The following is a 25,939-nucleotide window of genomic DNA, read 5'->3' as shown; positions in this document are numbered from 1 at the left end:
GGGGTCTCCTTCACAGACAAGACGGTTGGCTCAGCTGGCACCCGCAGGGGCAGATCACGAGTGGCGCTGCCGCAAGCACTCCCGGTGTCTTCACGTGCCGGTGCCTTTGTCCTTCCTGCAGAAAGGGGTAGCGTTGCTGGGTCGCTGGGGAAGTGCAGGTGTGGCTCTGGAAGACTTTCACCTGGTCTTCTCCAGCCCCACCAGTGGCTCCGGTTTCTCCACGTTCTGTTCGGCCCTTGTTGGCCTCTGTGGTCTGATTTTGACCGTCCTGGTGGGTGTGGGGTGCAGCTTCTTTGGGTCCAGCACTGCCGGCGCCCTGCCGCCTGGGCCTCTGCGGAGGCTTGAGCCCCCCAGCCTCACCTTCCCACGTCAGAGAGCTTCTCTCTTCTTCTGGAAGTCCACCCGCGGGAGCCGAGGCCTTGAACGGAGTGTGGCGTCCTGCCTGCTGTCTTACCAATGCAGCAGGAGGGTGACTGGCCAGCGGGCTCCGAGGCCCAGCCCGTCTGATGGACCAGCTCTGCTCCTCCCGTCCTTCAGGCCAGGGTCAGTGCGCCCCCGGAGGACGCTGGCCAAGCCCCCACATTCTTTGTGCGCACGGGCACCCTTCTGGGCAGCGGTGCCTGCGCCCAGCCCTAGCCGTTGTCAGCGAAGGTCCAGGGCAGTGGTTCGTCTTCTGAGATGCCCGGCTTCTCAGTGACAACAGGCCATCGAGGACCGGCTCCATCGCTGTGTGCTCCCGGCGGGGTGGGCCTGGCCCCAGAAGTGTGACCCGTAGGCAGCCGCTCCAGGTGCAGGGCTGCAGACCCCCGAGCGTGTGCGGCGTGGGGCGCCCCGCTTGGGGTGGCTCCTGCTCCGGGGCGTGGGCGCCCACACATGGGCAGAGGCCCACCTGTGGTGCCGGCCGGTGAGTGTCACCGGGCTGTCTGGGCACCGTGGCTAAGGTCCCGTCATGGAGGGGTGGGGGCGCCACTCAGCCATTGCCCGGGGTGGGGGCCCATCCACTTTCTGCTGATGGCCACGTGGGTTGTTTCCAGTTTGTGGCCGGGTGGCAGGTCTCTGTACAGAGACGCGCTCCCTCCTCTCTGGGGCGGACTGCCTGGTGGTGTCAGAAAGCGCCGGGTTGCGCTCTGCAGGCTCTGGGCGCGTGTGCTCCCGGCCTGCTGCCCGCACGGCTCTGCTCTGCAGGGTGCCTGCGGACCTCATGCCTGTGTCATGTTCGGTCTCGTCTGTTGAGTCGTAGGAGGTGTTCAGCCTTCCAGACGCGCGTCGGCCGGTGCGTGATCCCGGGCGCCCTGGCCTCACGGCTGCGTCTCCTCTTCCCACAGCCCGGCGGCCCCGTGCCCCAGCTCGGGTGGCTCCTGCCACCGCACCTGCAGTCACCAGGCCGGATGCCTGCACCCTTCAGTCTGCTCTCGACTCCATCCAGGGTACTTTTTGTCTCAGATATTTTAGTTTCTATGTCTACAAGTTTAGTTTGGACCTTCAGAAAATAAATATTTTTAAGAAGTCTCCATATAGCACGTCCAGTGTTGCTCTGACCTCTGGAACAGATGGGATACAGTCCTGGTGACTTCTTAACACTCTTGTCTCTGACTCTGTCATTGAGCCATTCTGGGGTCTTTTTTGATCGATTGATTTGATTCCTGATAGCGGATTGCTTTCCTCCTTTCCTGAGGTTGGTGACTTCTGCTTGGATGCAAGGCCTTCTGAGCTTTGCCTTGTTCGGTGCTGGATATTTCTGTGTGCCTGTGAGTTCCTTGAACTTGGTTTGGAAACGATTGCTTCCTTTCCGCCCTTGGGTTTGCTCTTTGTTGATGGGATTATGGTGATGTTTCATGTCGGGCTGCGGAGTTTTCTCACCACCGACGCACAACCTCTGGAGGTTGCACCTGGGGCCTCTCTGGCTGGAGGGGAAGGAACTCTTTTTGGGCAGTCCCGCAGACTCTCCTGGGTGGCTTGTCCCTCCCGCAGCAGTTCCTTGTACGTGTGCCCTGTCCCGTGCTCAGCCAGGGACCCCCGGGCCCCTCAGCACATCAGCCGAGCTTGCACCGCAGCGCTCTCCGCTTGGTGTCCTGGCCCCCTGGTGCGCTGGCCCCGGCCTCTGGCTGGTTGGACTCCCAGACTCCCCGCTGTGCAGGTCTGTCCAGGCGGGAGCAGCCCCTGAGCGGCCCTGCGCTGGTTCCTGTCTCACAGGGATCGCCCCACACTGTTTCCTGACGTCCAGTGTCTTGAAGGTTGTCACACATTTGTCCAGCGTCTTCTTATTTGAAGCAAGAGGTAAAAACCGGTCCTCGTTACTCCCTCCCAACTGGGAGTTTTGAGGACTTTCTGGTTTAAAAGGTGAACTTGCCAGCAGTCACCACACAGGCGACAACGTGGACAAGCCTTGGGGACATGATGCTCAGAGAAATAAGCCAGACACAGAGGACAAATCCTGTCTGATTCCACCCACAGGGGTCCCTGGAGGCGTGACAGCTATAGGGAAGGGAAGGATCAGAGGTGGCGGGGCCGGGGCTGACGGCGAGCGAGAGTTTACTGGGGACGGAGTGTCTGTTTGGGAAGATGAATAAGTTCTGGAGGTGGATGGTGTGAGTATACTTCATGCCACTCACAACAGTGAGTATACTTCATGCTGCTGAACTGTGCATCTAAAAGTGGTTGAGGTGGTAAATTTTATGCAGTGTATTTTGCTACAATAAAAAAGAAAAGGCATTTAGTAATGTTTGTTTTTCAAGAAGCTGCCTTTATGAAGCCCTCAGTCCCGTCGTCTCGTTTCCCACGCGTGAGCAATGTTGAGATGAGCTGGAAACCCCTCCCCGCTCCCCCTCCTGCTGCCCCGTCTGAGCTGGCGTGATGTCTGACATGCCCGTCACTCAACATGGGTTCTCCAGGACGTACCTGGTGCTCACACTGCCCTCAGCGGGTGTCCTTAGAGCGTCCCTTGTGTCACATCCGCCTGGGGAGCTCTTCCCACTGCAGAGTTTCTGGTTAGCTGGGTGCTGAGCCTGGGGACCAGCATTTCCGACAGGCTCCCAGGTGATGCTGGACCAGGAGCAGATTGGAAAGCAGTGGTGTAGCCGTGTGGCGGCCTTGTGGGTGCGGGAGCATGGGAGCTGCTTGCCCCTCGCCACGTGTCTGCCACCTGCCCATCACGGTCGACACCTGCGCAGGACATGCCTTTGTGTGGGGCCCCTGAGATGCCAGGAGCACCCCTCACGGGGAAAACCTCAAACCATTCTTACACCTGTTCTTTCAGAACATAGAGGAGGAAACACTACCTCCCTAATTCGGGGAGGCCAGAGCAGTACAAGAACCTAACAAGAGGACAGTTACAGAGCACTGTCCTCCACAAACTCAGAAGTAAAACTCCCTAAGAAAGTGTTAGCAAAACGAGTCCAGTAATGTATAAAAAGAGTAGCAGGTCATAACCCAGAGAGGTTTTTTACCCCAGGAGTCTAAGCTCAGCTAACATTTGAAAATCAGTCCATGTCATTCACCACATGAAGAGAATAAAGTAGAAAAAAATAAGCTCAATTAGATGTAGAAACAGTGCATGGCAAAATATTCATGTAAGCAGTCAGCAAAGCAGGAATAGAAGGCAATGTGCTTAATTGAGAAAGGGCACCCGGAAAGAACCTAGAGCTCGTGTCAAGTGTTCAGTTGGAGGACTGGACTAACCATCTTTCCCTGCGATGCGGAGCCAGGCAGGGAAGCCCTCTCTCACTGCTTCTGTGCAGCACTGTTCTGAAGCTGTGTCTTAGCTGTTCCCCGAGGATGGGGGAGAAGGAGAGAGAGAAGAAGAAAAAAAGAAAAGAAATAAAAGGTATAAATATTAGGAAGGAGAAGGTAGTCTTGTTTGGGGAATAACAGGGTTGTATATATTTATAAAATTATAGGAAACTGCCAAAAGCCTGCTAGAGCTAAAACGGTGAATTTAGCAGCATCACAGGGCACAGGCTACAAGCCCCTTGGGCTCACAGCCCCAGTAGCTGTTCTCCTCCAGCCCCTGTGCGCCCTCAGCCCAGCCCAGTGGTTGGCCAGGGGCTTCGTGGCCCTCTGTCCGCATTTCTAGGGTCCCTTCTCTGGGAAGCCCCATCCCTCTGCTTCCCTGCCCCGCACACGGCAGCAGCCCCAGCTTCTGTTCTCGTGTCCGCAGCAGCAGAGACCTTGGGGTTTGCTCAGGCTTTGCCCTCCTGTACCACAGCCCCCAGGGGGCACTCGCTGCCCACCCCGTGTATTCTGTGCCATTGGGGGCACCCTCCTGCGCATCATCCAACGTCTGAAACCACTTGCTTTGTACGTTCTACCCAGTTTGAGGTTGTCGATGGTGGAGGTCAAGTCTAGCATCAGCTGCTCCACCAGGGAAGTGGGAAGCTCTTCATTTCTTTTTCATTAAAAAAATCGCCCTTCCCATTTTCTGTTTCCCACGGCCCTGCCTGGTGTTTCTTCTAGTCTCGACTTCATTTCAGGAACTCTCATTTCTGGTTCTTATTTTGAGTTTTGCCTCTCTTTTGAAGTCTTTCTTTAAGTAACTTTATTTCTGAGGTTTTCAAGTTCTGATTTATTGAGGTACAGTTTTCATCTCTTTTTGTGTGTGTCTTTTTGGAGTGTTGTGTTTTGATTACTGCTTTTCCTCATTCTTTTCTGTTTTCATTAGACTCACCCTTGAAGCTTTTCCCACTTGCTTTTAAGTGAACCAAATTTTCCTGCACCTTCAACCAGGGTTCTGGGCCCAATGGCTTTGCTGCCTTCACAACACGGGAGCCTCCTCTTCTGTGGTTTCCCAAAGCTGCTTGGAAGCTCCAGGTGTATCACCATTAGTGGGAGGGTTACAGACAAGCTGGGGAGGAGGTCAGAGTGATCCCCAGGGGATGCATCAGAGATGGAGGCATCAGCATGAGCTCATGTCAAGCTTGACATGTACACCTGGGGGGTGGGGTGTAAACATATAGATGGGCATACACACCCACCTTCTTGCTCCGTCAGCTGAGAGGGTCTAGGAAAGCGACATCCCAGCAGCAGTGGGATGACCAGGTCAGGTCTCGGTCTCTAATTTTCTCTGATAGAGGGACCCAGGGCTCCTTGAAGCAGTGGCTGGTTCTGGGAGCAGGGCAGGGACTGTAACAAGTGAGCCTAGAGGCACCTTCTGCTCAGCTCTTCCCACCGCCCGGCAGCTGCATCCTCCTGACCCACGGCCTCCAGTCTCACTCGCTCACTGGCGAGCGCGTTGCATGGGCTCCTGCCCGGGTCCTCCTGTGCGGCCGGAGCTCTTTGGGCACCCCCAGCTGTGTCCGGGCAGTCGGCCTGCCCCACTGTGTTGGGTGGGCCTCTCGGTGACTGTGGAGTTGCCACTGCACAGAGCCTGCTTGAGCCTGTACGGATGGTTGGCAGGGCCCTTTGTGGGACGCAGCCTGGGGGCTGGAGGGCCAGACTGAGGCCGGGGGTGCGGGGGCCTGACCGGCCCAGGGCTGTGCTCCCATTGGAAGGGGCTCTCGACGAGCACTGGACGTGCTGTGCCACGTCAGCAGCAAGCCGTCCCCGTAGGCGGGTGGAGACCAGGGCTGAGCAGAATGTCGTCCTCTTGCAGACGTCTGCTTCTTCAGTTTCCGGTGCTCTCCTGCATGTGGCCCAGCTGTAGAGAAGGCCTCGGCCATGCAGCTTCTTCTCCCCACCTCAGAGGCCTCTAGCCATGACCGTAGGGTCTGCCACCAGCTGCCTCGTGCCAGCTCAGCTCCTCTCCGGGCACCCCGGCCTTGTCTTCCCAGGACTGCTGGATAGAGACGCTGCCTGTCCAAGTCCACGCTCTGCAGGTGCACGGCCGGCCTCTCCCCGCGGCCCTGCCTGCTCAGAGCTTCCCCGGCCACATCGGAAGGGCCTCCTGTGCCACCCTGGGGCCTCTCTGCGGGCTGTGCCCGTCTCGTGACAGTGGCCTCGCCCCATGCAGCGCCCGCGCGGCGCCACTTTGAAAAGGCGATTGAGACACTCCCTCGTGTAACCAGACTTGGCCGGCCTCCGCCTGTAAAAGGAGCAGCTGTTTGTCCCGGCCAGGCCAGAGCCCTCTTCCTCCCCCGCGGTCCTCATTGGCTGGTGTGGCTGGCTGCAAGTCAGAGCCGCTGGGGGGTGGGGTGGGGTGGGGTGGGGGGGCGGGGAGGCAGGAGCGGCGCCCGGTGGTGGTGGCGGGGCTCCCGCTCTCCCAGAGACTCCGCACAGCGAATCATGCTGGGAGAGCACAGCAATCTCCCCGCAGACCGCGCTCTGCTCAGCCAGCCCCCTAAGAGTGGACTCAGCTGCAAGATGGTGCTTCAGGCAGTCAGCAAAGTGCTCAGGTGAGCGCAGCGGGGGCGTGGGGTGACCCACTGTCCCTGTCCCAGCGCTCAGGCTGGGGAGGGGGGGTGTACTTGTCCTCCAGGGTCAAGTCGCAGTGGCGTGCAGTCCCTGCCAGTGGCCCCTGGGGCTGATGGGCCCGGGGCAGACACGGCCGCCCCACGGACTGCCCAGGAACCCGCTGGACGGGGTTAGAACTTTTTTTGGAGTGAGGTTCTCCTAGACTCCTGTGCTTCTTGCTGTTTGTGGGAAGGACGGAGGCCCAAAAGTGGGGTGTTCGGCCTAGAGGGTCTGGGTAAGAACAGGGGGTCCCCGTGACCAGTGTCCATCTTTGTGGTGAACCATGTCTCAGCCCACAGCAGACCTGCCTCGTGTCCTCCTGAGCCTGCTGGACAGAGCCTTTGCCACCCCCAGTCTCTGGCCTCTGGTCCCCAGGCAGGATGAACAGAGACTGTCCACGAGTGGCCTTGTCTAGGGAGCTGCCCTGGGCCATGTCTGCTGTAGGGCATTACAGGAGAGCAGGTTCTGGCTTCTTTTCTCCCCTTTGCGCCTACCTGCTGTAGCAGAGCCTCCAGTGCCCCACGCAAGGGGGGGTGGAGGAACTCCAGTGCCTCTTCTCTCTCAGGAATGAGGGGTGAGGGTCAAGTGTGACTGGTGGTGGCCCTGGCGGAGGGACCAGCATTGGCCTCTACGACCTGTGTCTCCAGGTTCCTATGGTTTCCACTCTCCCCTTGCACAGAGGCTGCCCGCTCCCACCCAGGGAGAACTCACAGGGAGTGCACCCTGCTATGTAAAGGTGTGGGGCAGGCTGGCCGTGCCCCTCCAGGCTGTTGGATCAGGAAGCTGACGTCCCCACAGCGTGTGGGGACTGGTGCGTGCCTGTGTGCACACGGCGTGGTGGGAGGGGCCCAGATGCCGAAATGGGCTCCACGGAGGACAGAAAGGCAGGGCCAGCCCTCTGAGCTGTCTGGGAGAAGGAGGCCAAGGCCACCCCCTGTGGGATCCAGGAAGACTTCCCGGCGAAGGTGGCGGTTCAGCCAGATGTTAGAAAAAGAGCAGCTTATCTCACAGGTAGAGAGGTCTGAGTAGGATGTGCACTCTGAGCAGAGTGGCCACCTCGTGGCGGCGGTTCTGGGTGGAGCAGTGCCCCAAGCACCGGATGTGTGGGGACGGCGGGTCTGGGGTGTCTGCAGCGCTCACTCTGTCTGCCCCGGTGGCTTCCCTCTCAGTGGGTCTCTTATTTTGTAGGGGATGCAGGGCTTGTGAAAGCCTGCTTTGTTTGGGGTGGTGACTGCCAGGCCCTTAAACCAAGAAGAGAAACGACCTGCGTGTTTCTCTCCACAGCATCTGGCTAGTGCAGCCCCGGGGGGAGGGGTTTGATGCGGGTCCTGTGGGGGTCTTCCCAGCCCTCGGCCTCCAAGTCTCTCCTCTGGGAAGGGGCTGGTCGCCAGGGCCAGTCAGGACTTAGGAGAACGTGGTCTAAGTGGGAAGTCGGGGGGCGGGGGGTGTCTCTAAGTGTCAGAGCGCAGTTTTCCCAGGCCTACTGCATCAGAACTTGGGGTCTTGGTTGGGTGGGCGTCCCTCTCCGGGGGCTCCTCCTTTCTCAGACCACCTGCCGCACAGCCCAGCGTTCTGAGGGGCCTTCCTGTGGGGCCTTCCCGGTGTCTGTGCTTTACTTTGACTCCATGTTCACGCCATCTCCAGGAGCCTCGTAACCCAGATCCCTCCCCTGCCCCAGACCTTTGACCCCCTCCTTCCCCAGAGGCTGACTCCAGGCTGCCCCCCCTTCAGGGCCTCCACGCTCCGCAGGTGCCCCCTGCCCAGTCTGCCCTGCCCCCCTCCTGGTGAGAACCTCGGCTGCTCTGGCATCTGTGCCAGCATCTGGGGAGCATTGTGGGCTGGGCGCTGGCTGGGGGGCCGGGGGAGGACTGCAGGCCTGGCGGGCTCTGAGTAGAGGGGGAGCCGGCCCCGCCTGCCTGTCTCGTGCCCTGATCCAGGCTACCTCAGCCCGCTCTGTGCCCAAAGACTCCTTGCCCCTCGCCCACCACTCATGATGCCGGGAGGATTCTTTCTCTGTAAAACCCAGAAGCCGCTTGCTACTGCTGGGAGGGCCGCGCTGCGCCCGCCGAGGCGTCCTTGTGGTGGCCCCGGGGTGGCCGTGCCTGGGGCTGGGGGCCGGGCCAGCCAGTTGCCTTCGGATGGAGACGGTGAACAGAGTGCGAGCATCAGTGTCTGGCCCTGGGGGGTTCCCTTGGCCTCCACCAACCCCCGGCTCCTGGGGCTGTGTGCAGGCTGGGAGCCCCCGCCGCCTCCCGGGCCCGTCAGGTGGGCATCACTCCTGCACGCTTCAGCCATCTCACCTGGCCGTGTGTCTGTGCCCAAGTCACACCAAACAACTGCGGGACCTTCCCGGGGGCTGGGTGGAGTGACCTTGGATGGGGTCATGTAGACAGGAATGCGTCAGGCCAGGCATGTTGGCAGAGGGACCCAGCTGGGTCAACACCTGGGGTGTGGGGACCTCCGCTCCCCCGCAGTAAAGGCCTCAGGAGCAGCGGGGCTGAGAAGTGAAGCTGGGTGGGTGTCCACTGAGGAGACCGTTGGAAGGTGTTTCCTGCGGACCCTGGGCCCCTCCCGAACGTTTGGCGTCAGCTGGGTGGGACTCGGCCTCAGAGCCCACAGTGAGAGGGGGTTCTCTGAGTATGCCCTGGACCACATTCTTCCTCCTAGGAGGGCACGGCAGGCCCTGGGTGGGCTGAGGCCTGGCGTCCACCCTCCTGCCTGCGGCCCAGGCTTCGCACGGTCGTCCCTCTGCACAGGGCCACGCCCGGCCTTCCCTTTCGCGGCTTTTTGGGGCCCCAGCTGGAGAGGGGGCACCTGGGCCTGGGCTGGACAGGGCCCATTTAGGAGTTCGGTGCCTGTGGTGCAGAGTCCTGTCCTCTCCGCTGGTGTGGCCATGGGGACAGAGAATGGGCGCCACCGCTGTCATGCAGCAGCCTGTCCCACTTCCAAGGTCACCGTGTGTCGTCTGAAACCCTGTGCTTGAAGGGGCCGGGCATCTTGGCTAGGAGCCTTCTCTCCCTAGAAAGGACAGGACTTGGGGCGGAGGCACCTGGGTGTGGCAGGCCCTTTCATGTCCCCATGTCCCCAGGCAGGCTCACCCCTCAGTCCTGCCACCTTCTGGTCAGTAGCTGTTGTCTTGCGGTGGAGGGTGTGAAGGGAGACTCGGGGACGATGCAGAGAGGTCCAGGCTGGCAGGCCTGGCGGGAGAGCTGTCCCCAACTGTGCTGGGTCTGGGGGCCCCAGGCCAGTGCTGGGTGATGAGGCATGGCCTGGGTTGCCCAGGGTGCTCCTGTCTGCTGGCTGTGGGAGGGCAGGCACGGAGGGAGGAGTGAGAGGGACGAGGAGGCAGAGGCCTCTGACCACATAGACCACGGCCCAGACCCCCTGAGAGCCATGTCACGGAGCAGAAACCCGGATCCTCCTGGGGCTGTCTCCCCCGACCCTCTGAGAACCAGAGGTGGAGGACGCCCTCAGCCAGAGGGGTTCTCGGTCTCCTTGGAAGTGATGTGTGGGCGTGAGGACACCACACCCTCAGCACAGCGACGCCCCTCATGACGGTGGCTTCCTGCTGCCCCTCTGCCTGTGGTTGCTTGTGTGAACGGCACCCGGCAGCTGCCGCATGTGCCTGGAGTGCAGGGCGAGGAGGTGGGCCTGGCAGCAGCTTCACAGCCCAGGCCCCCGCTCACCCCGCCCCACATGGGTGCTAGTGGCACCTTTCACACCTGGAACTGAGGCTCAGAGGAGGTGACTGGCCCGGCTCAGGTGTGCCCTGCGGTGGGGGACCAGCAGGTGCGCACTTGGAGCATGGGCAAGGGGGTCGGTAAGCCTGGCCGGGCTCACAGCTGGGAACCTGCCCAGCGGATGGACACTCAGGGGTGCTCAGAGCAGAGGTTGGCTTGGGGTTGGAGGTGCATCCTGTGAGCTGGTCCCTTGTGCCCAGGGCTGTGGACACAGGCACTTTGGAGGCAAGTGCAGAAAGGTGGCACGGGGCTCAGCAGCACAGCCTCAGGGTCAGGAGGTGCCCCTCCCACCCATCTCCCGATCTCCGGGGAGCCCTGGGCACCCTCAGCCCCTCTGGGGCCCGATTCCCCTCTATGCACCCTGGGCGTGGCTGCGGGGCCCCCCAAGGCCCGTGCCCTTACTTATCCCCAGTGAACAGCCCCACCCGCCCCTCATGGGGACCCCCGAAGGGTCCCCTGTGTGTGGTTGCGTGCATGTGCGGTGTCCACACCTGTGCTGCAGCCCAGGACCACCCGGGCCTGTCCCCAGGACATTGTGGCCCCTGCCCGGCCCTGGCCGCTGCCGGTGCTGCACCCAGAGGCCAAGCACACATTGCCTTTTAAGGCAAAGATCTGCTGTGAGAAGCTGAAGGGAAAACATCTCCCTGGCATTCAGGGAGCATTTTTCCTTCCTGTTTCTCTTAAATAAACCACCAGCAACTTTTCAAAACAGAAGGAAAAAAAGGGCAAGGTCAGGAGCTGCAGACCTTTCTTCCCATGTGACACCCCCACGCCACCGAACAAGCCTCAGCAGGGCTGGCGGGGGCGGTGCGCAGAGTCCCCGGGATGGAGGGCCCGCGGTGGGTCTTCACCCCGGCGCGGGGGGCAGCGACAGGAGCGCCTCTCCTTCCGCAGGCGCAGGAGACCACGGGGGTGCGAGCTGGTGGGACCCGGCCGCGGGCCCCAGCCCTGTGCCCAGGTCCTCTGCCCACCTGCCCTCCCTGCAAGGCTGGTCCCTCTGGCCTGTGGCTGCCCCTGGTGGGGGCCCTCCCTGGCTGTGTGTGCCTGCCCTCGGTCGCCCTCCGTGCCAGATGGCCCTTCCTCAAGTCTACGACCGAAGGTGGCCCTGTCTGGTCAGTGAGCTTCAGGACAGTTCGAGTTCAGTTTGTTGTCTGGAAGCCGTGATGCCTGCCACTAAAGATTTCAGCCATTCAGGTGAAAGAAACAAGAGACCAATCCGTGTTCTTAGGGATTTTTTCCTTCAGTTTTTCAACCCTGCCCCCCTCCCGCCCCACCTCCACCCCCCAGAACCCAATCCTAACCTTGGAACGTTGTGGGGGCCCTACAGGTGTGGGAGGGAGCAGCCTTGCTCTGGGCACGTCAGACGCTTCACCCAGCTTGGGCTCCGGCCTGTGACAGACATGGTGACGCAGGTTAAACCCAGCCTGGGCTGGCGTCCCAGCCACGGGCTCTGGGCTGCTCTCCAGGGGCATGCCATCTCCTTGGCCTGCCTGAGCCACGTGCTTGCACCAGGGCCCCGACTCCGGCCTTGGGGGCAGCTGGAGGGAGGCCGGTTCTGGGGCTGCTGCCGCCATCCCCGCCCAGGTGGGCATGAGGCCCCCTCGGCTCCGGGTCACAGGGTTAGGTGCTGACGCACCATAGGGCAGCAAAGGCATTTCAGAAGTACATTTTCATTTGTGTAAAGATAGTCCTAACAAGCCCATTCTGTGTCATACAACACCATATTTTTAATGGAAAAGAACTATTTTCCTAACCAAGAAAAATTTCAGTGAAAAGAGGCCATTTCATCAAATCTTTGTAACACCTGCTCGCGCCTACTCCTGTCCCTGCCTGGAACCTGCATCGTGCACGTGGGAGGGAGCGCAGCCAGCGGGCAGGTGCAGGCGGGTGAGCGGCACACTCGTGGTGACAGGAGGCCTAGTGGCTGGCCTGGGTCGTCGGTGTACTGCGGGCGCTCAGCAGGGGCTGCTGGTCATCTGTGCGGAAGGACGCGCGGCGGGACTCTCGCCCAGTGGTGCCCGTCCCTGTGTCCCGCCCAGGGATCCTGCAGGCAGAGCCCCGGCCCAGGTGGGGGCCAAGAGAGCTTCAGGGCCGTGGTGTCACACGTGGGGGGTGAACTGGCTGGTGTGGCCACCACCCCACCCTTCAGTGGGCCTGGAGCTCCCTGCCTGCCCTGGGTTCCAGGTTTGGGCCCCTGGTGGCGAAAAGGGAGGGTGTGGGCGCAGGGTAGCTTCATCCCATGCCTGGGCCCACGGGCACCCCTGGCACTGCTCGTCTCCTGGCCCCGGCTCTGGACCTCCACGCCCGTGTCTGCCGTGACCGCGTGCTCCCTTCTCTCCTCAGGAAGTCTAAAGCCAAGCCCAACGGGAAGAAGCCCACCGCTGAGGAGAAGAAGGTGTACCTGGAGCCAGAGTATGCCAAGTCCAGGATCACCGACTTCGGGTTCAAGGAGCTGGTGGTGCTGCCCCGGGAGATCGACCTCAACGAGTGGCTGGCCAGCAACAGTGCGTGGGGGCAGGGGGTGGGGAGGGCAGCCCCCTCAGTTTCTCCCGGGACTCCCGGAGCTGGTGCTCAGCCCCCCCTCCCACCCAACAAGTTGGCTGAAAGCTGAGGCACGGGGTGGCCAGCCCTACAGGGCGCAGTGCAGGTCCTGGTCGCACCGGGGGATGGGGCACCAGGGCCAGGGAGAGACCATGGGATGGGAGTATGGCTGTGAGGCCAGCAGTGCCATGGTGGTGGGAAGGCCACGGACTGTGAGAGGGGTGGCCTTGCACTCACCCCACCTGCCGGACAGGCTCAGGGCTCACGCACACCCCTCGCAGGGCAGGGCGCCAGCTCTCCTGCCAAGAGCAGTAGGCCTTGTGGCCATGAGCTGTGCTGCCCCCCGGTTGGTGGTCCCCCGATGCCGTGGGATTGTGAGAGCAGCTGTGTGATCACCGGGCTGGGGTGGGCGGTGTGCCGCCCCGCCCCTCGTGGAGGGCCTCTGTCTAGATGGCCTCTGGGGTCCTACCCAACTCAGCGCCACCCGACCCGTGCTACCCGTGCCTGAGGACTAGGGTCAGGGTGGTCTCTGGTCTATGATAAGCGCCAGCTCCCCCAGGGCCTCGTGGGCCCGCAGGGCGCTGGGGACGTAGACGGACTCCATGGTGTGGTCCTCACACCCGGCCTTGCTCTTCCCTCCCAGCCACGACATTCTTCCACCACGTCAATCTCCAGTACAGCACCATCTCAGAGTTCTGCACGGGCGAGGCCTGCCAGACAATGGCCGTGTGCAACACGTGAGTCGCTGCCTGGCGCAGCTCCGCCCCGGCTGCTGCCCTCCCGTCTCCTCAGAACCCACGCTCGCAGCACCCCACCCGAGGTCTCCCAGCAGCACAGGGCCTTCCTCAGCAGGGTCCTCGCCAGGCTGCACCTCCCGTCCCTATGGGCCTGCGGCCTGGCGGGGAGGTGGGAAGCAGAGCCCACCCGAGGTGGGGACCCTGGCAGCGTGGCTCCCTCTGGGGCACGGGTGCCAGCAGCCAGCCAGGGGCTGCCAGGCTGCATTCCTGGGGGCAGGGACATTTCCATGGGACGTGGTTGCTGGGCTTCCTGAGACAGCAGGGTGTGTGTAGCCAGAGGTGCTGCTGTGTGGTGGCCCCGGGTCCCGCCGGGTGGCAGCTGTGACTCAGCGCTCCCTGCTGCATGGAGGAGGCACTGCCGCACCTCCCTGCTGGTCATGGGCCTGGCGCCTCCCACGGGCCTGGTGCGGGCTGCTCTCTTCCGCAGGCACGTGCCGTTCACTTCCCAGAGGAGCTCCGGGCCCCCGCACGGCCTCTGCAGCAGCTCTGAAAAGCCGCGTGGGTGGGAGAGCCACCACCTGGCCCTGGGCTTGCCGCTGGCCCGAGTAGCAGAAGCCGTGGATGGAAGAGGCCGCAAGCAGGAGGCTGCGTCTGCCAGGCTCAGCCTGGGCTGGGTGTGGCTGAGGGTGGGGCATGGAAGCTCCTTTCTGATGTCTCCTCTGCAGGTTCATGGCCTGCAGGTTAGGGGCTGATCCAGGCACGTGTGAGCAGCCAGCCTCTGCTAGTGGACACGTCTTTGCTGCTGTCCTGGTTCACCCTGCCCATGGGCAGTGGGCAGGCCCAGCTCAGACCCAGACGTGCGAGCCCTGCTCTTGCTGAGAGGCCACCCATAGCCTCAGCACAGGCAGAGGGCAGAGTCCCCCTGTCCTTCAGAGGGCGCAAGTGCAGAAGACAGCCACTCTCCACTCCTTGGTCACCCAGCGAGAGCCACTGGTGACGTGCTTAGGTGTCACACGTGTCCTCAGAGAGCCACAGCCAGGCATGGCCCGGGGAGGATGGGGCAGTGCTGGGCGCAGGCTCGAGGTGAGCTTGGGGCCGCAGAACATCTGCATGGAACAGAGTGGCCTCTGTAGAGCAGATGTGGCCACAGCAGCTGGATGTGGGCTAGGCGGGCTGCAGAGCCATGTCCATGGTATTCTTGGAGGACGCTTGCCAGCTGTGTGCCTGGCCAGGCGGCGGCAGAGGTGGCCTGCGGGATGGCGGGCGGGGAAGCTGGGGCCCCTCCGTGGCGCCACTGCCACGTGCCCTTCCAGTACCAGCGTGTTGCAGAAGAGGCTGCTGGAAAGAGCATAGGATTTGTCAGGCAGACACGTGTCTAGGCATTGGCTCTGCCGGGTGGAACCTGGTGGTCGGGGGACTTGAGGAGGCTACTGTCTGTCCTTCTCACCAGGAGCCTCCTGTGTAGGGTGTGTGGGTTTATGTGAATTGACACGTGTATAAATGCCTGCCTAGGAATTGTTTGAGATGAAGGAGTGGAGACTCATGTGAATTAGTTTAATGGAAAAAGCGAGGTGTGTCAGAGGCCCCCAGAGCCACTTGCTGTCCCCTCACCATCCAGTCCACCCAGGCCTGGAGTGGGACTGCAGCCCAGGCCTGAGGGACACACCCAAAGGGTAATGTTGGGGTCCCCAAAAGAAGAGGGAAGAGGGCCATGCTGAACACATATTTGAAGAAGTAATGGCTCAAAACTTACCAAATTTGGCCAAGACACACATCTAGGGATGAAGGAGGCTTAACGGACCCCAGACTCGGTAAACCTGATGCACCCACCACAGACACGTAAATGCCAAGGAGCAGGCACCTTAGCAGCAGAGCTGCAGCACCACACCTGTGGGGACGGGGCGAGGCTGTGGCTCTCCTTACACACCTGGGGCCAGGAGGAGGCCCCGCCACATCCTTAGGCGCTGAATGGAAAGTGCAGCCCCCAGGAGTGCCACATAAAGTCCTTCAGCAATGAAGATGAGACAGAGAATTTCTCAGAGGAAGGGAGGCTAAGAGAGGTAGCTCGCAGCCTCTGGAGCTGTGCAGGGGCTGGGAGGGACGTGGGACAGCAGGGTGCCGGGACAGAGGGCAGCAGGAGAGGTGACAGGGCACTCTGCTCTCGTTCTGGTGGGCGAGCAGAAACCATCACACCACCCGATGGGTCTTCAGCGTGTGTGGGTGCAACGGGTGGTGGCAGCGCGGGGCCGGCCGAGGGCCTGTGTGCTGGCGGGCTCTCTGATTCCAGTTATGCAGGTGAGACTCGGCTCCAGGTACAGCACAGGAAGGTCAGTGTGCGTTTCATAATCCTAAAAAAAGTCGTATAAGTGATGTAATCAAAAGCATAATAGATAAAAGGAAATACTAAAAAATAACGCAAAAGAAGGCAGGATATATAAGGAGTGAAAAGCAAAGGGAACAAATAGTAAATGGTGGTAAACATCAGTTCAGACAGATGAGTAATTACAGTGGGTGTCAGTGGTGTGAACGTGCCAGTGACAAGGCAGAGATGATAAGAATGGGTTCTTTAAAATGAACCAGCTCTGCAGTGTATACAGGCAGCTCACTTTAAATGCAATATGACATTGGTAGGTTAAAAGTGAAAGAATGGGAAGACCTATGCCAACAAAACACAAATCAGAAGAAGAAAAAGTGGCTCTGTTAATGCCAAAGTACACTTCAGAGCGAAAAATAACGGGATAAAGTAGAAGATTGCTTATATACAAAAGAGTCAGTTCAAGAAGTTTGGACTTTGAATGTGTATGTACCAAACAACAGAGCTTTTGCACAAAGCAAACGGACAGAACTGGAAGGAGAAACAGACAAAATCAGGATATGGTTGGAGGTTTCAACATTCCTCTCTTGGTAGATAGAACTAGTAGACAGAAAGTGCACAAGAATTTGAAACTAACACCATCAGCCACCTGAACTGAAGTGACATTTACACAACACTCCACCCTCAGCAGTAAGCACATTCCTTCCAAGTGCACTGGCATTGTTCACCAAACTAGATCATATCCGCTCACAAAACAGACCTTAGCAAACTTTAAAGAAGCAGAGTCATACAGAGTAAGTTTACCCGACCGTAATTACATCAGAAATCAATAACAGGGAAATCTCCATTTAGAAATTAACATACTTTTAAATAACTCAAAGGTCAGAGAGGAAGTCAAGGGAAATTAGAAAATGTTTTAAACCAAACACAAATGAGAGTACACATATCTGAACTGGGGGGTGCAGCTAACACAAGGCTTGAAGGAGAGTTCACAGTGTTAAAGGCTTATTTTAGAGGAAGAAAGATTTCAATTCAATTGAAGCTTCCGTACTAAGAAACTAGAAAAAAGCACCAAAAAACCCAACAGAAACAAAAAACAAAAACTGAAGTGAACAGAAGAAATGATAAAATAAGAACAGAAATCACTGACATTGATTTCACTGAAGCTGATTACTTGAAAGGATCAGTAAAATTGAGAAACCTTTAGCAAAACTAGCAAAGGTAAAAAGAGAAATACAGATTATCAGTATAAGGAGTGAAAGGGGAGATAACTGCACATCCAGCAGATATTAAAAGGTTAATAAGGAAGCATCACAGAAACGTGTACATACATAAATTTGACAGTTTAGATTAAATGGACCAATTCCTTGGAAAACACAAAAAATAATTTACCCAAGATAGGTAATGCAGTAAGGCAAGATAAAAGGAATAAAAGTCATTCAGTTTAGAGAAGAAGAAAATAAAACATCCATCATAGATTGTATACCAACAGTGTACAACTGGAATACAAAATTGATAAAATATCATTTACAGTAGATCCAAAAACAGTGAGATACTTTGGTATAGACGTAAAGAAACGCGCACAGGATCTTTATGCTGGAAGCTACAAAACGCTGATGAATGAAATCAAAGAAAACCCACATCAGTGGAGAGACGCAGTGTTCACGGACGGGAAGACTCAGCCCCTGAAAGTGCAAGTGCATTTAACACAATTTCAGTCAAGATCCCAGCAGGGTTTTTATTGATATAAACAAGCTGATTGTAAAATTCACATGGAATAGCCAAGTCACTGGAATAGCTACGATGATTTTGAAAAAAGAACAGTCAAGTTGGCAGAGTCTCACAGCCCACTTTAAGATTTACTATAAAACTGTGGTAATCAAGACAGCATGGTGCTGGGGAAGGAAGAGCCAGAGCTGGGCAGCCAAGGAGCGTCCAGAAACGGACCCCACAAACACAGCCCCTGATGTTTAACAAAGATGCAAAAGAAATTCAATGGAGAAAGGATAGTCTTTTCAACTAATGCTGTTGGAAAAACCAGTCATCTGCATGTCTCCTTCTGCCAGAATTGAAGTGAATTCTAAATCTAAATGTAAAACATAAAACTTTTAGAGGAAAACACAGGAAGAAACCTTCATGACTTAGCGTTAGGCGAAGAGTTCTTGGTCGTGACACAAGGCACAGTCCATTGAACAAGAATCTGTAAGTTGCACTTCATCAAAATTTAGACCTTTTGCTCTGAGAAAGACACTGTTAAGAGAAAGGAAAGACAAACTACAGACTAATGATGTATCCAAGAAAGGACTAGTGCCCGGAACGGATAAAGAGCCTTTACAACTCATCCATAAGAAAATCTGGTTACAAATGGGCAAAGGACTTGGGCAGATCACAGAAGAGGCCCCTGGGAGAGCAGGCAAGGCCCTGCACAGGGGTGGTGGAGGAGTACGATTCAGCCACGCTGCAGGAGAGCTGGCGACACGCCAGGCGCCGGCCAGGATGGGGGCGCTGGTGGGACGACTGCTGAGAGCGTGTCGGTGGTTTCTCGGGAGACCAGATGTTCACCTACTGTGGACCCAGCTCCCTGGCCTCCCCTCTGGAGGAACAAGAACTAGTGGTCACACAGACACCTGCCCAGGAGGGTTTTAACAGCCTGACCCATGATTGCCCCAAACTGGAGGCCACCCAGGTGTCCTTTGGCAGGTGAATGTCTGGACAGACTAGTGTGTCCACATAGGGGTCCTTCTCGGCAGCGAGAAAGGCGGGATGGATCGCAGAGCCCGGCTCCAGATGTCACGTGGCATTCCTGAGGCCACGGCGCTAGTGTGCCAGGAGCTGCCGGGGTGGGCACTGTGCCCAGTCGTGGGTCCTCCGTTTGGGTTAAAACGTGTGAGACTGCATGCCACAGTCAGCTTTACTGTGTGACAATTCAAAACTGAAAATGAAAAAGAAACGTTGAAAGCAGAGTGTTCCAGCAGTCATGCAGGCGGGGCGGCCACAGTGCCCTCAGGAGCTGGTCTCTGGGCCTGACATCATGGAAACTTCTCCCAGTTCTAGCGGCGGTTTCTTTTGACTCTGGCACCGGTGGCCAGGTGCGTCCAGCACCGAGTGGGGGTGGGAAATCACTGGGGCACGCATCTGTGACCCCTGCCTGGGGCGCCGGGTCCCCCTCCCCCGCGTAGGCCGCGGGACCCTGGGGCTGTTGTGAGGGGAGGGGCGATGCATTTTTCTCCTCACAGAGTTCCTCCACAGGTGGTACCGATGTCCACGCAGGGGAAGGGCGGTCAGCAGGGCTGTCCTTGGCGGGGTGCCTCTGGATCCTTGCTGGCGGCCTGCAGGGAGCTCGGCAGACTCCTGGGGGCTTTGTCTCAAGCAGCTCCGGGGCCTTGCGGGGCACACGGGTGCTGGGCTTTGCATGCAGCCTGGTCTCCCTGAGGGGCCAGCAGTGCCCAGGGCAGCCTGGCAGCGGGCGTGGTAGGGAGGGCTCTGCCGAGGTGGCATTGCAGGTGTAGTCTGCCTTCTGGGTGGGAGGAGTGGGGGCAGAGGGCGTGGCCTGGTACCCAGTGGCAGACAGGGCTGTGTCCCCTTGTCCACTGAGGGTTGGCCTTTTTCCTGGTAGCCTGTCCACTTGTGTGTGGGCTGCTTTCCCTGTCTTGCAGCCTGACTCTAGCCCTGCCAGGGCCACAAATGAGCTGACAGGTGCTGGGAGCAGAGAAGAACCCTGGTTCCTGCTACAGGGAGTGGGCGGGCCGTGTCTCTTCTTTTGGCTGGAGTCAGACTGGCCGCAAGAGATGGGGACCCTGCTGTCCTGGCAGCAGGCCTGGCAAGGTGGTGGCGGTGGGTGAGCCCTCGTGGCTGTCACCCAGGGGTACTTAGCTCAGGAAATCAGGGCAGGGTGCTCAGAGCCAGCCTGGGGTGCTGGCCTGGGCTAAGGTAGGATGGTGAGTTGGGGGAACTGGTCTGAGCCAGTTCTGAGCCAGTAAAGTCAGCTAAATAGGGGCAGGGACGCTGGGCGGAGGTCTGGCTGGGGTAGGGGTGTGGCAGTGTTGGTGTCTAGGCCATGGAAGGAGGTGCTCTGGTCACTCACTCACTCACCCACAGATGCAGCCTGCACACCCCCCCCCCCCAATGGGCTCCAATGCAGCCCTTGGTGAGCCAGCCTGCAGGTGCAGGGGGCCCAGGGGTGGGAGCGGAGAGTGGAATGCTGGTGGCTGCAGGGGGAGCCCACCAGGTGTTTGTGTGTGTCCTGCCGGAGGATAGGTCGCGTTTACGTGAACTAGGAGGCGCGCTCGGTTTCACAGCTGTGCTTACATAGTGAAAAGAAAGCCCAGGCGTCCACATCCCTCAGCGCCTGGGCCCACTCCCACCTGAGGGCTGTCCACGCACCCCTACCCCGCTGTACCAGCACAGGTTGGGGGGCACCCAGGGGCCAGGTTCCTGTGTGCAGAGGCCCCCTCACCCCACCTGGCCCAGGGCAGAGGTTTGGCCGCTACTGAGGGTCCAGGCGGCTGAGACGTCACAGCAGGGCCTCTGGGAAGAGATGGGAAAACTGCTTCCTAACCATTAAGAACACAGTGTGGATGCCTCTTAAAATAACGTAAAACAACACTTGCTCCTTTAAGAGAATGAAGCTCGAGGCCACAGGTAGAGGGGAATGTGCGTTGGTCAAGCCATGCAGAGCCGGCTCTCCTGGCCGCGGTGTCACCCGCCCCCTCTGTCCCCACAGACAGTACTACTGGTACGACGAGCGGGGCAAGAAGGTGAAGTGCACGGCCCCCCAGTACGTCGACTTCGTCATGAGCTCCGTGCAGAAGCTGGTGACTGATGAGGACGTGTTCCCTACAAAATACGGTGCGTGTCCCATCCCCCTCCCCCGCCAGGTGTGGCTGCGGGTGGGGCTGGCTCTGGGACCTGCGGCCTCGACTGCTCCCTTCCCCCGTCCACAACGGCCAGACCCTGGCGGCCCCCCCACCCCACCGTGGAGGGTGGGGGAAGGCTTCCCGCTGCGGAGCAGCCGCCACGCTGTGTGTGCAGCCCTGAGCGGGCCCTGCGGGGTCCCCGGCTCATCCTGAGCTGCCCAAGGCAGCGCCCGTGCCGGCGGCGGGGTGGCGGGGCGCCAGGACAGCCCCGCGAGCCCTGGGCGGGGGTGACACGGCCCCTCCCGCAGGCCGCGAGTTCCCCAGCTCCTTCGAGTCGCTGGTGAAGAAGATCTGCAGGTACCTGTTCCACGTGCTGGCGCACATCTACTCGGCGCACTTCAAGGAGACGCTGGCGCTCGAGCTGCACGGACACTTGAACACGCTCTACGTGCACTTCATCCTCTTCGCCCGCGAGTTCAACCTGCTCGACCCCAAAGAGACGGCGGTCATGGACGACCTGACGGAGGTGCTGTGCGGCGGCGGGGGCCGCGCGGGTGGGGACGGGGCGGGCGGGGCGGCGGGCGCACAGAACCACGTGAAGGAGAGGTGAGCCCGGCGGCCGCGAGCGGGGAGGCGGCGCCCGGGCGGGGCGCGGAGCGAGGGCGCGGACTCTGCGCGGCACCGGCACCGGCACCGCTCCGCCGGCCGCCCAGCGGACTCTTCGGCCCCTCCCGCGCGGCTCCGCCTCTCGAGCCCCTGCGGCCGCCCCGTCCGGGCCCGGCCTCCGGGAGACGCGCGGCGGGCAGGCCCCTTCCCCGTCGGGAAGGCGGGGCCGCAGGCTTCACTTCCACCGCGGTTCGTCTTGGCTCCGGCTGGGGAGCCTTTGAGAGATGCCGCCCCGGCTGTATGCTCCTCTGCCCTGCCTGGTGTGGACCTCGGCTGTTGGTGGCTCAGGCGGGCGGAGAGGGGGAGGGCTCCCTCCGCTGCCCAGGAGGGGCCCCCGGGCTGGCCGGATGCGGGGCCGCGGGGCCGGGCGGGCGACCTGTGCTGAGGGAGGAGGGCCTGGCTTCCCTGTGCGGGTGTAATAAAAAGACTTCTCTCAGGTCCGCGCCTGTGTGTGTCCTCAGCATCGCAGAGCCCTGCGTGGAGGCAGCCTGGCGCTGTGCCTCTGCCTCCCTGGGGTGGCCCCTGCTCTGCAGCCTGGCCCTCTCTGGAGTCCTCTCACTGACCAAGGCTGCGCTGGCCAAAGGCAGTTGCTGTCCTTCCTGTCAAGGCTGATCACAGGCTCCTCTGCTCAGCGTGTCCGCGCATGGTAGGAAGCTGCGGCGAGGCCATGCTGTGTGTCTGAAGTCTCCAGGGCTGCTCAGCCACTCACTCTCTCTGTGTTGCACCCTCCACGCAAGGCCACAGACACCCTAGAGTGTGGGCTGGAGTCAGCTAGGGGAGCTTCCTGGCCAGCCCGTCACAGGGGCTCTGCTGCAGGGGCCACCTCTGGACAGGGCAGCACGGCATGAGGTGTGGGCACAGGGAGAGCTCGGGGGAGGGCCGTGCACCTGCAGCAGGGGCTGGGCAGGGTGGGCATGGTGTGGACAGCCCTGCAGCTTGTCCACCCCCTGTGGGCAGAGGTGAGGGCCTCCTGCAGGGCCCTGTCCCCCACCCTGTCTGACATTGTTCCTGGTGATGCAGGGACAGCCTTCTCTGCTGGTAGATTCCTGTCATGGTAACCCACCCTCCACCCCCATGCCACCAGCCCTTAAATGGTGGTGACAGGATCCTGCCTCCTGGTCTCTGTCTCTCGGCTCCCTGGGGCTCCTGTGTCCTCGCGGCCAGCTGCGCCCTGCTGGCTCCTGGACTTCCTGCCCTCCTGGCATGCACCCCTGGCCCACAAGCTCAGCTGCACCCAACAGACCCTCTTTCTGCTGTCCCTGCCCATCAGCCAGCCCCCAGGGACAGGCAGGTGTCTCCACCTCCCAGAAGGGTGGGCTTCCGGGTGACCACCGCACTGTGTCCCCACACCCTGTTGCCAAAAGCCCTGCACCTCTGGGGAGGCCACAGCCCCTCCAGCCACCCACCCCGTGCGTCGTGCCCTCCTTCCCTCTTCCTTCGGGCCTCGCTGTGAACCCTTGGCCCACAGGCCACATGGGCCGCTCCCATACAGCAGGATTTGTAAGCGGTCCACTCAGATGTGTAGCTGAGGAGACCTCCAACCAATGCGATACAGGTGCAGCCTGCTTTCTTCTTGCTGCATATAGTGAATACGAGAGGCAAGAGGGAGGCTGAGGGAAGAACTGTGGACAGAGGGGACAGAACACTCGACGACTTGAGAAATTCTCAGCCAGGCTAAACTGCAGAAGACAGTAAACTTAGGAGATTCGTTGTCGGGAGAATGGGCCCTGGAGAAAAGGTCAAGGGTAGCTGGTCAGCCTGTTGTTAATACCTCAGAAAGATGAACAGGGTCAGAGTGTTCAGTCAGACAGAGGGTTCTTTGAGGAGACAGTCATCTCAGAAAAAGCAGAAACAGAGGAAGGCTTTTCATGGAAGGATCTGGAGGAGCCTCTTGCCTTGTGGAGTGAATCCCCAGGACATACGCAAGAGACCCACGTGCTTCTTGAGAATTTTATTCCGTCAAAAACCCTGCAAGCTTGTACCAAAAGGGACAGAGGACCCGGGGAAAGGCTGTTGGACTCAGAATTCTCTGGGCAGGAAACAGACTGATGGGCCCTCAGCTGAGGACACTTGCAACCTTAGAAAAGAAAGGATGAAGGTGGAGCAGTGAGTGCTGAGGGCAGAGGCTTTGAGGCGCAGAGAACCATTCCCAGGCTTCGATGGGCAGGCACCTGGTGCGGTTTGCCCAGCTTGATTCTGAAATTGCCCCCCTCCTTCCATTTTCTCCCATTTCGGATCGAGATACCTGTCCTGGTGTCTCACGCCTGTTCTACTGTCGTATTTTGGGAGTAGGTAACTTCTCTAGGGTCACAGGTCCATTTTGTGCTAGGATGGGTCACACGTGGAGTCTCACTTTTACCTGACTCAGATGGTTTAGGTGAGATTTGGTATTTGACTTGACCCTGTAATGGATGGAGACTTTTGGAGACCTCAGGAATGGGGTGTGTTTTACATGTGAGGTGGGCGTGAAACTTGCTAGAGGGCAGTCTGCGGTAGGCGGAATGATGTTCTCATCCTCCTCCCCCCCCAAAAAAAGAGTCCACACCCCAATGCCTGGCACCTATCAACGTGTTCACATACATCACAAAGGGAAGGGACGCTGCAGGTGGAATGAAGTTGCCCAGAAGCTGAACCGGAGACAGAGACGTTACCTGGGCCCAGTATAATCACAGGCTTGCTCACAGCCGGAGGAGGACGGCGGAAGAGGCAGAGCCAGAGACATGGTGGCATGCGGGGGCTCAGTCTGACGTCCCGGCTTGAAGACTTTAGAGGAAGGGGCCATGAGCCAAGGGTGCAGCGGCCTCAAGAAGCTGGAAAGGGAAGGAAATGGGTTTCCCCCAGGGCCTCCAGAAGGAGCGCAGCCCTGCCAGCACCTAGGTTATAGCCAGGGAGATCCAGTTCCCGACCTCCAGAATTTAGCATGGCACATTGGGGTGGGTTTGGTAAGTTGCTCCGCGAGCAATAGGAAACCCATGCATCTGTACGATGGGCCATGGGACTCTCCCAGGGTCCTTCAAGGGCCCCAGGCTATACGTGAAGGCCTTCGCGTGGGCCTGACGCCGAGGTGAGTGAGACAGCAGCAGCGCTCGGGCTCCCGGCCCACAGCACAGACCCCGCCCTCCCACCTGAGCCCCAGGCCCTGAGCCCCAGGCCCCCGCGCTCGGCCTCCCTGCCTCGTATGCATCCGTCTCCGCTGCCTTCGTCCTAGGCAGACGTCCCCACCTTGAAGTCACACAGGTTCTCTCTTTCCTCGGCTTCCTGCCAGCCTCCTCCCCTTGCTGAATTACATGAAGAGACTTGGGCTGGTGGGGGGCAGTGGGGTGGGCACTGCAGCCCAGGGAGAGGGGGGCAGGATGAGAAGCAGGCTGCCTCCAGCGCTGAGCTCCCAGTTGCCACGGCACCTCCCTGAAGCTGGCCTGTGGGACCCCGAGGCCTCCTAACACCAGGAATTGCTCCCTCCACAGCTTAGGGGCCTCCCCTGTCAGCTGAAAGCATGGACGGAGTCTAGGGCAGGCTCCTGGCAGAGCAGTGTGAGGGCCGGGCTGCTGCTTACACATCCCCCCCCCCCCACCGCCCCCGCCGTGTGTGTGTCCCCACCCAGTCTGGCCCCACCCCCCAACAGCAGTCAGAGCCCCGTGGGGACACGGGTCAGACTACGTCCCTCCATTCCCCATCCACGATTACCACGGGGGCTTGTTCACCAGTGACCCAGCTCCCAGGCCAGCCGGGTGGCTCCTGAGGAGGGGGCCTGAGCAGTCATCCTCTCACCAGGGGCTGGACCCACCACCATTTCCTTTTTCTTTTTCACAAGAACCCATTTAAATCTCTACTTCACGGAAATGGTGTGGGGACCATCTGGCTTAATGCTCAGTGTGAAGTGCTCAGAAGCAATCTGCCAAGTCGTTAAGTCCTTATGTATTGGTTTTTATTTTGTATCAGTAAATATGAACACTAACAGTTTTTGGCTTAGCTTGCTTTGGTTTCTGTTGCTTATAACCAAGAGAGAGCTTGGTGTCAGAAGTGGGAGTGCAGGAGACTGGCCGCTTCCCACTAAAGGAGTGTGGTGGTGGGCAGGTGGAGATCTGGCGGTCTGCTGGAGAGACTGCGGTATTTGCTCCTGGGGACTCCAGTCGTGTGCCCATTCAGGCTGACACGTCAGATGCAAACATCAAGAGGGCCAAGTGGGAGAAGATGAGGAAGAGTCTGTGTGTGTCAGCTGCTCTTCCAGTAAAGCACATGCAAAGCCACAGGTCAACAAAGCATCTCTGGTGGCTGGCCAAGAGCCCGACACCCTGTGCCCTGCGGAGGTGTAGCAACCAGTTCCCCCTCCAACCTATTTTATAAGCTGAATGTAATGGGACACCATGCAGTCCAGAGACTGCGGCAGAACTTGGTCCCAGAGTACCTTCTGGGACCTCCCTCACAGGCAAGGTGCTCTTTCCAGGGGTGGCAGAGAAGGAAGAGCCCAGCTCCACATCAGCAGACCCTCATTTGTGTCCTGGGCCTCACACTGTTCCAGCAGAGGCCCGAGCTCACAGCTGAGCCCAGGAAGCGTGGCGCTCTCCAGCGAGAGGGTGAAGGGGTTAAGGGCATGAACCCTAGGGCTGATTCTGCGTCCCCCCCCCCCCCCCCCCCCGGCAAGGGACACATGGCAAGATTGGCAACAGTTTGTCATGCAGGGCTGGGAGGCCACTACCTGCA

General features: G+C 59.5%; 1 protein-coding gene across 3 annotated transcripts in view; it reads left to right on the top strand.

Moving 5' to 3' along the window:
• The window catches only part of MOB2 (MOB kinase activator 2), a 51,180-nt gene extending 29,488 nt beyond the window's left edge, over positions 1-21,692 (top strand). The window contains exons 2-6 of one of the 3 annotated variants that reach the window (XM_057727536.1): positions 1,326-1,427; positions 12,468-12,628; positions 13,309-13,402; positions 20,440-20,564; positions 20,881-21,692. In XM_057727536.1, coding sequence (XP_057583519.1) covers positions 1,326-1,427; positions 12,468-12,628; positions 13,309-13,402; positions 20,440-20,564; positions 20,881-21,182 — 784 coding nt within the window. In that variant the 3' untranslated portion in view covers positions 21,183-21,692. Of the gene's footprint in view, positions 1-1,325; positions 1,428-6,201; positions 6,327-12,467; positions 12,629-13,308; positions 13,403-20,439; positions 20,565-20,880 lie in introns of those variants that run through there. The other 2 variants (XM_057727537.1, XM_057727538.1) reach the window with 2 other exon arrangements.
• The last annotated feature ends 4,247 nt before the right edge of the window (positions 21,693-25,939 follow it).

This window comes from Hippopotamus amphibius, chromosome 3 (assembly GCF_030028045.1).
Source record: "Hippopotamus amphibius kiboko isolate mHipAmp2 chromosome 3, mHipAmp2.hap2, whole genome shotgun sequence".
Lineage (NCBI taxonomy): Eukaryota > Metazoa > Chordata > Mammalia > Artiodactyla > Hippopotamidae > Hippopotamus > Hippopotamus amphibius.
The sequence above is the reverse complement of the archived record's forward strand: the minus strand, read 5'-3'. Positions and strand labels throughout refer to the sequence as shown.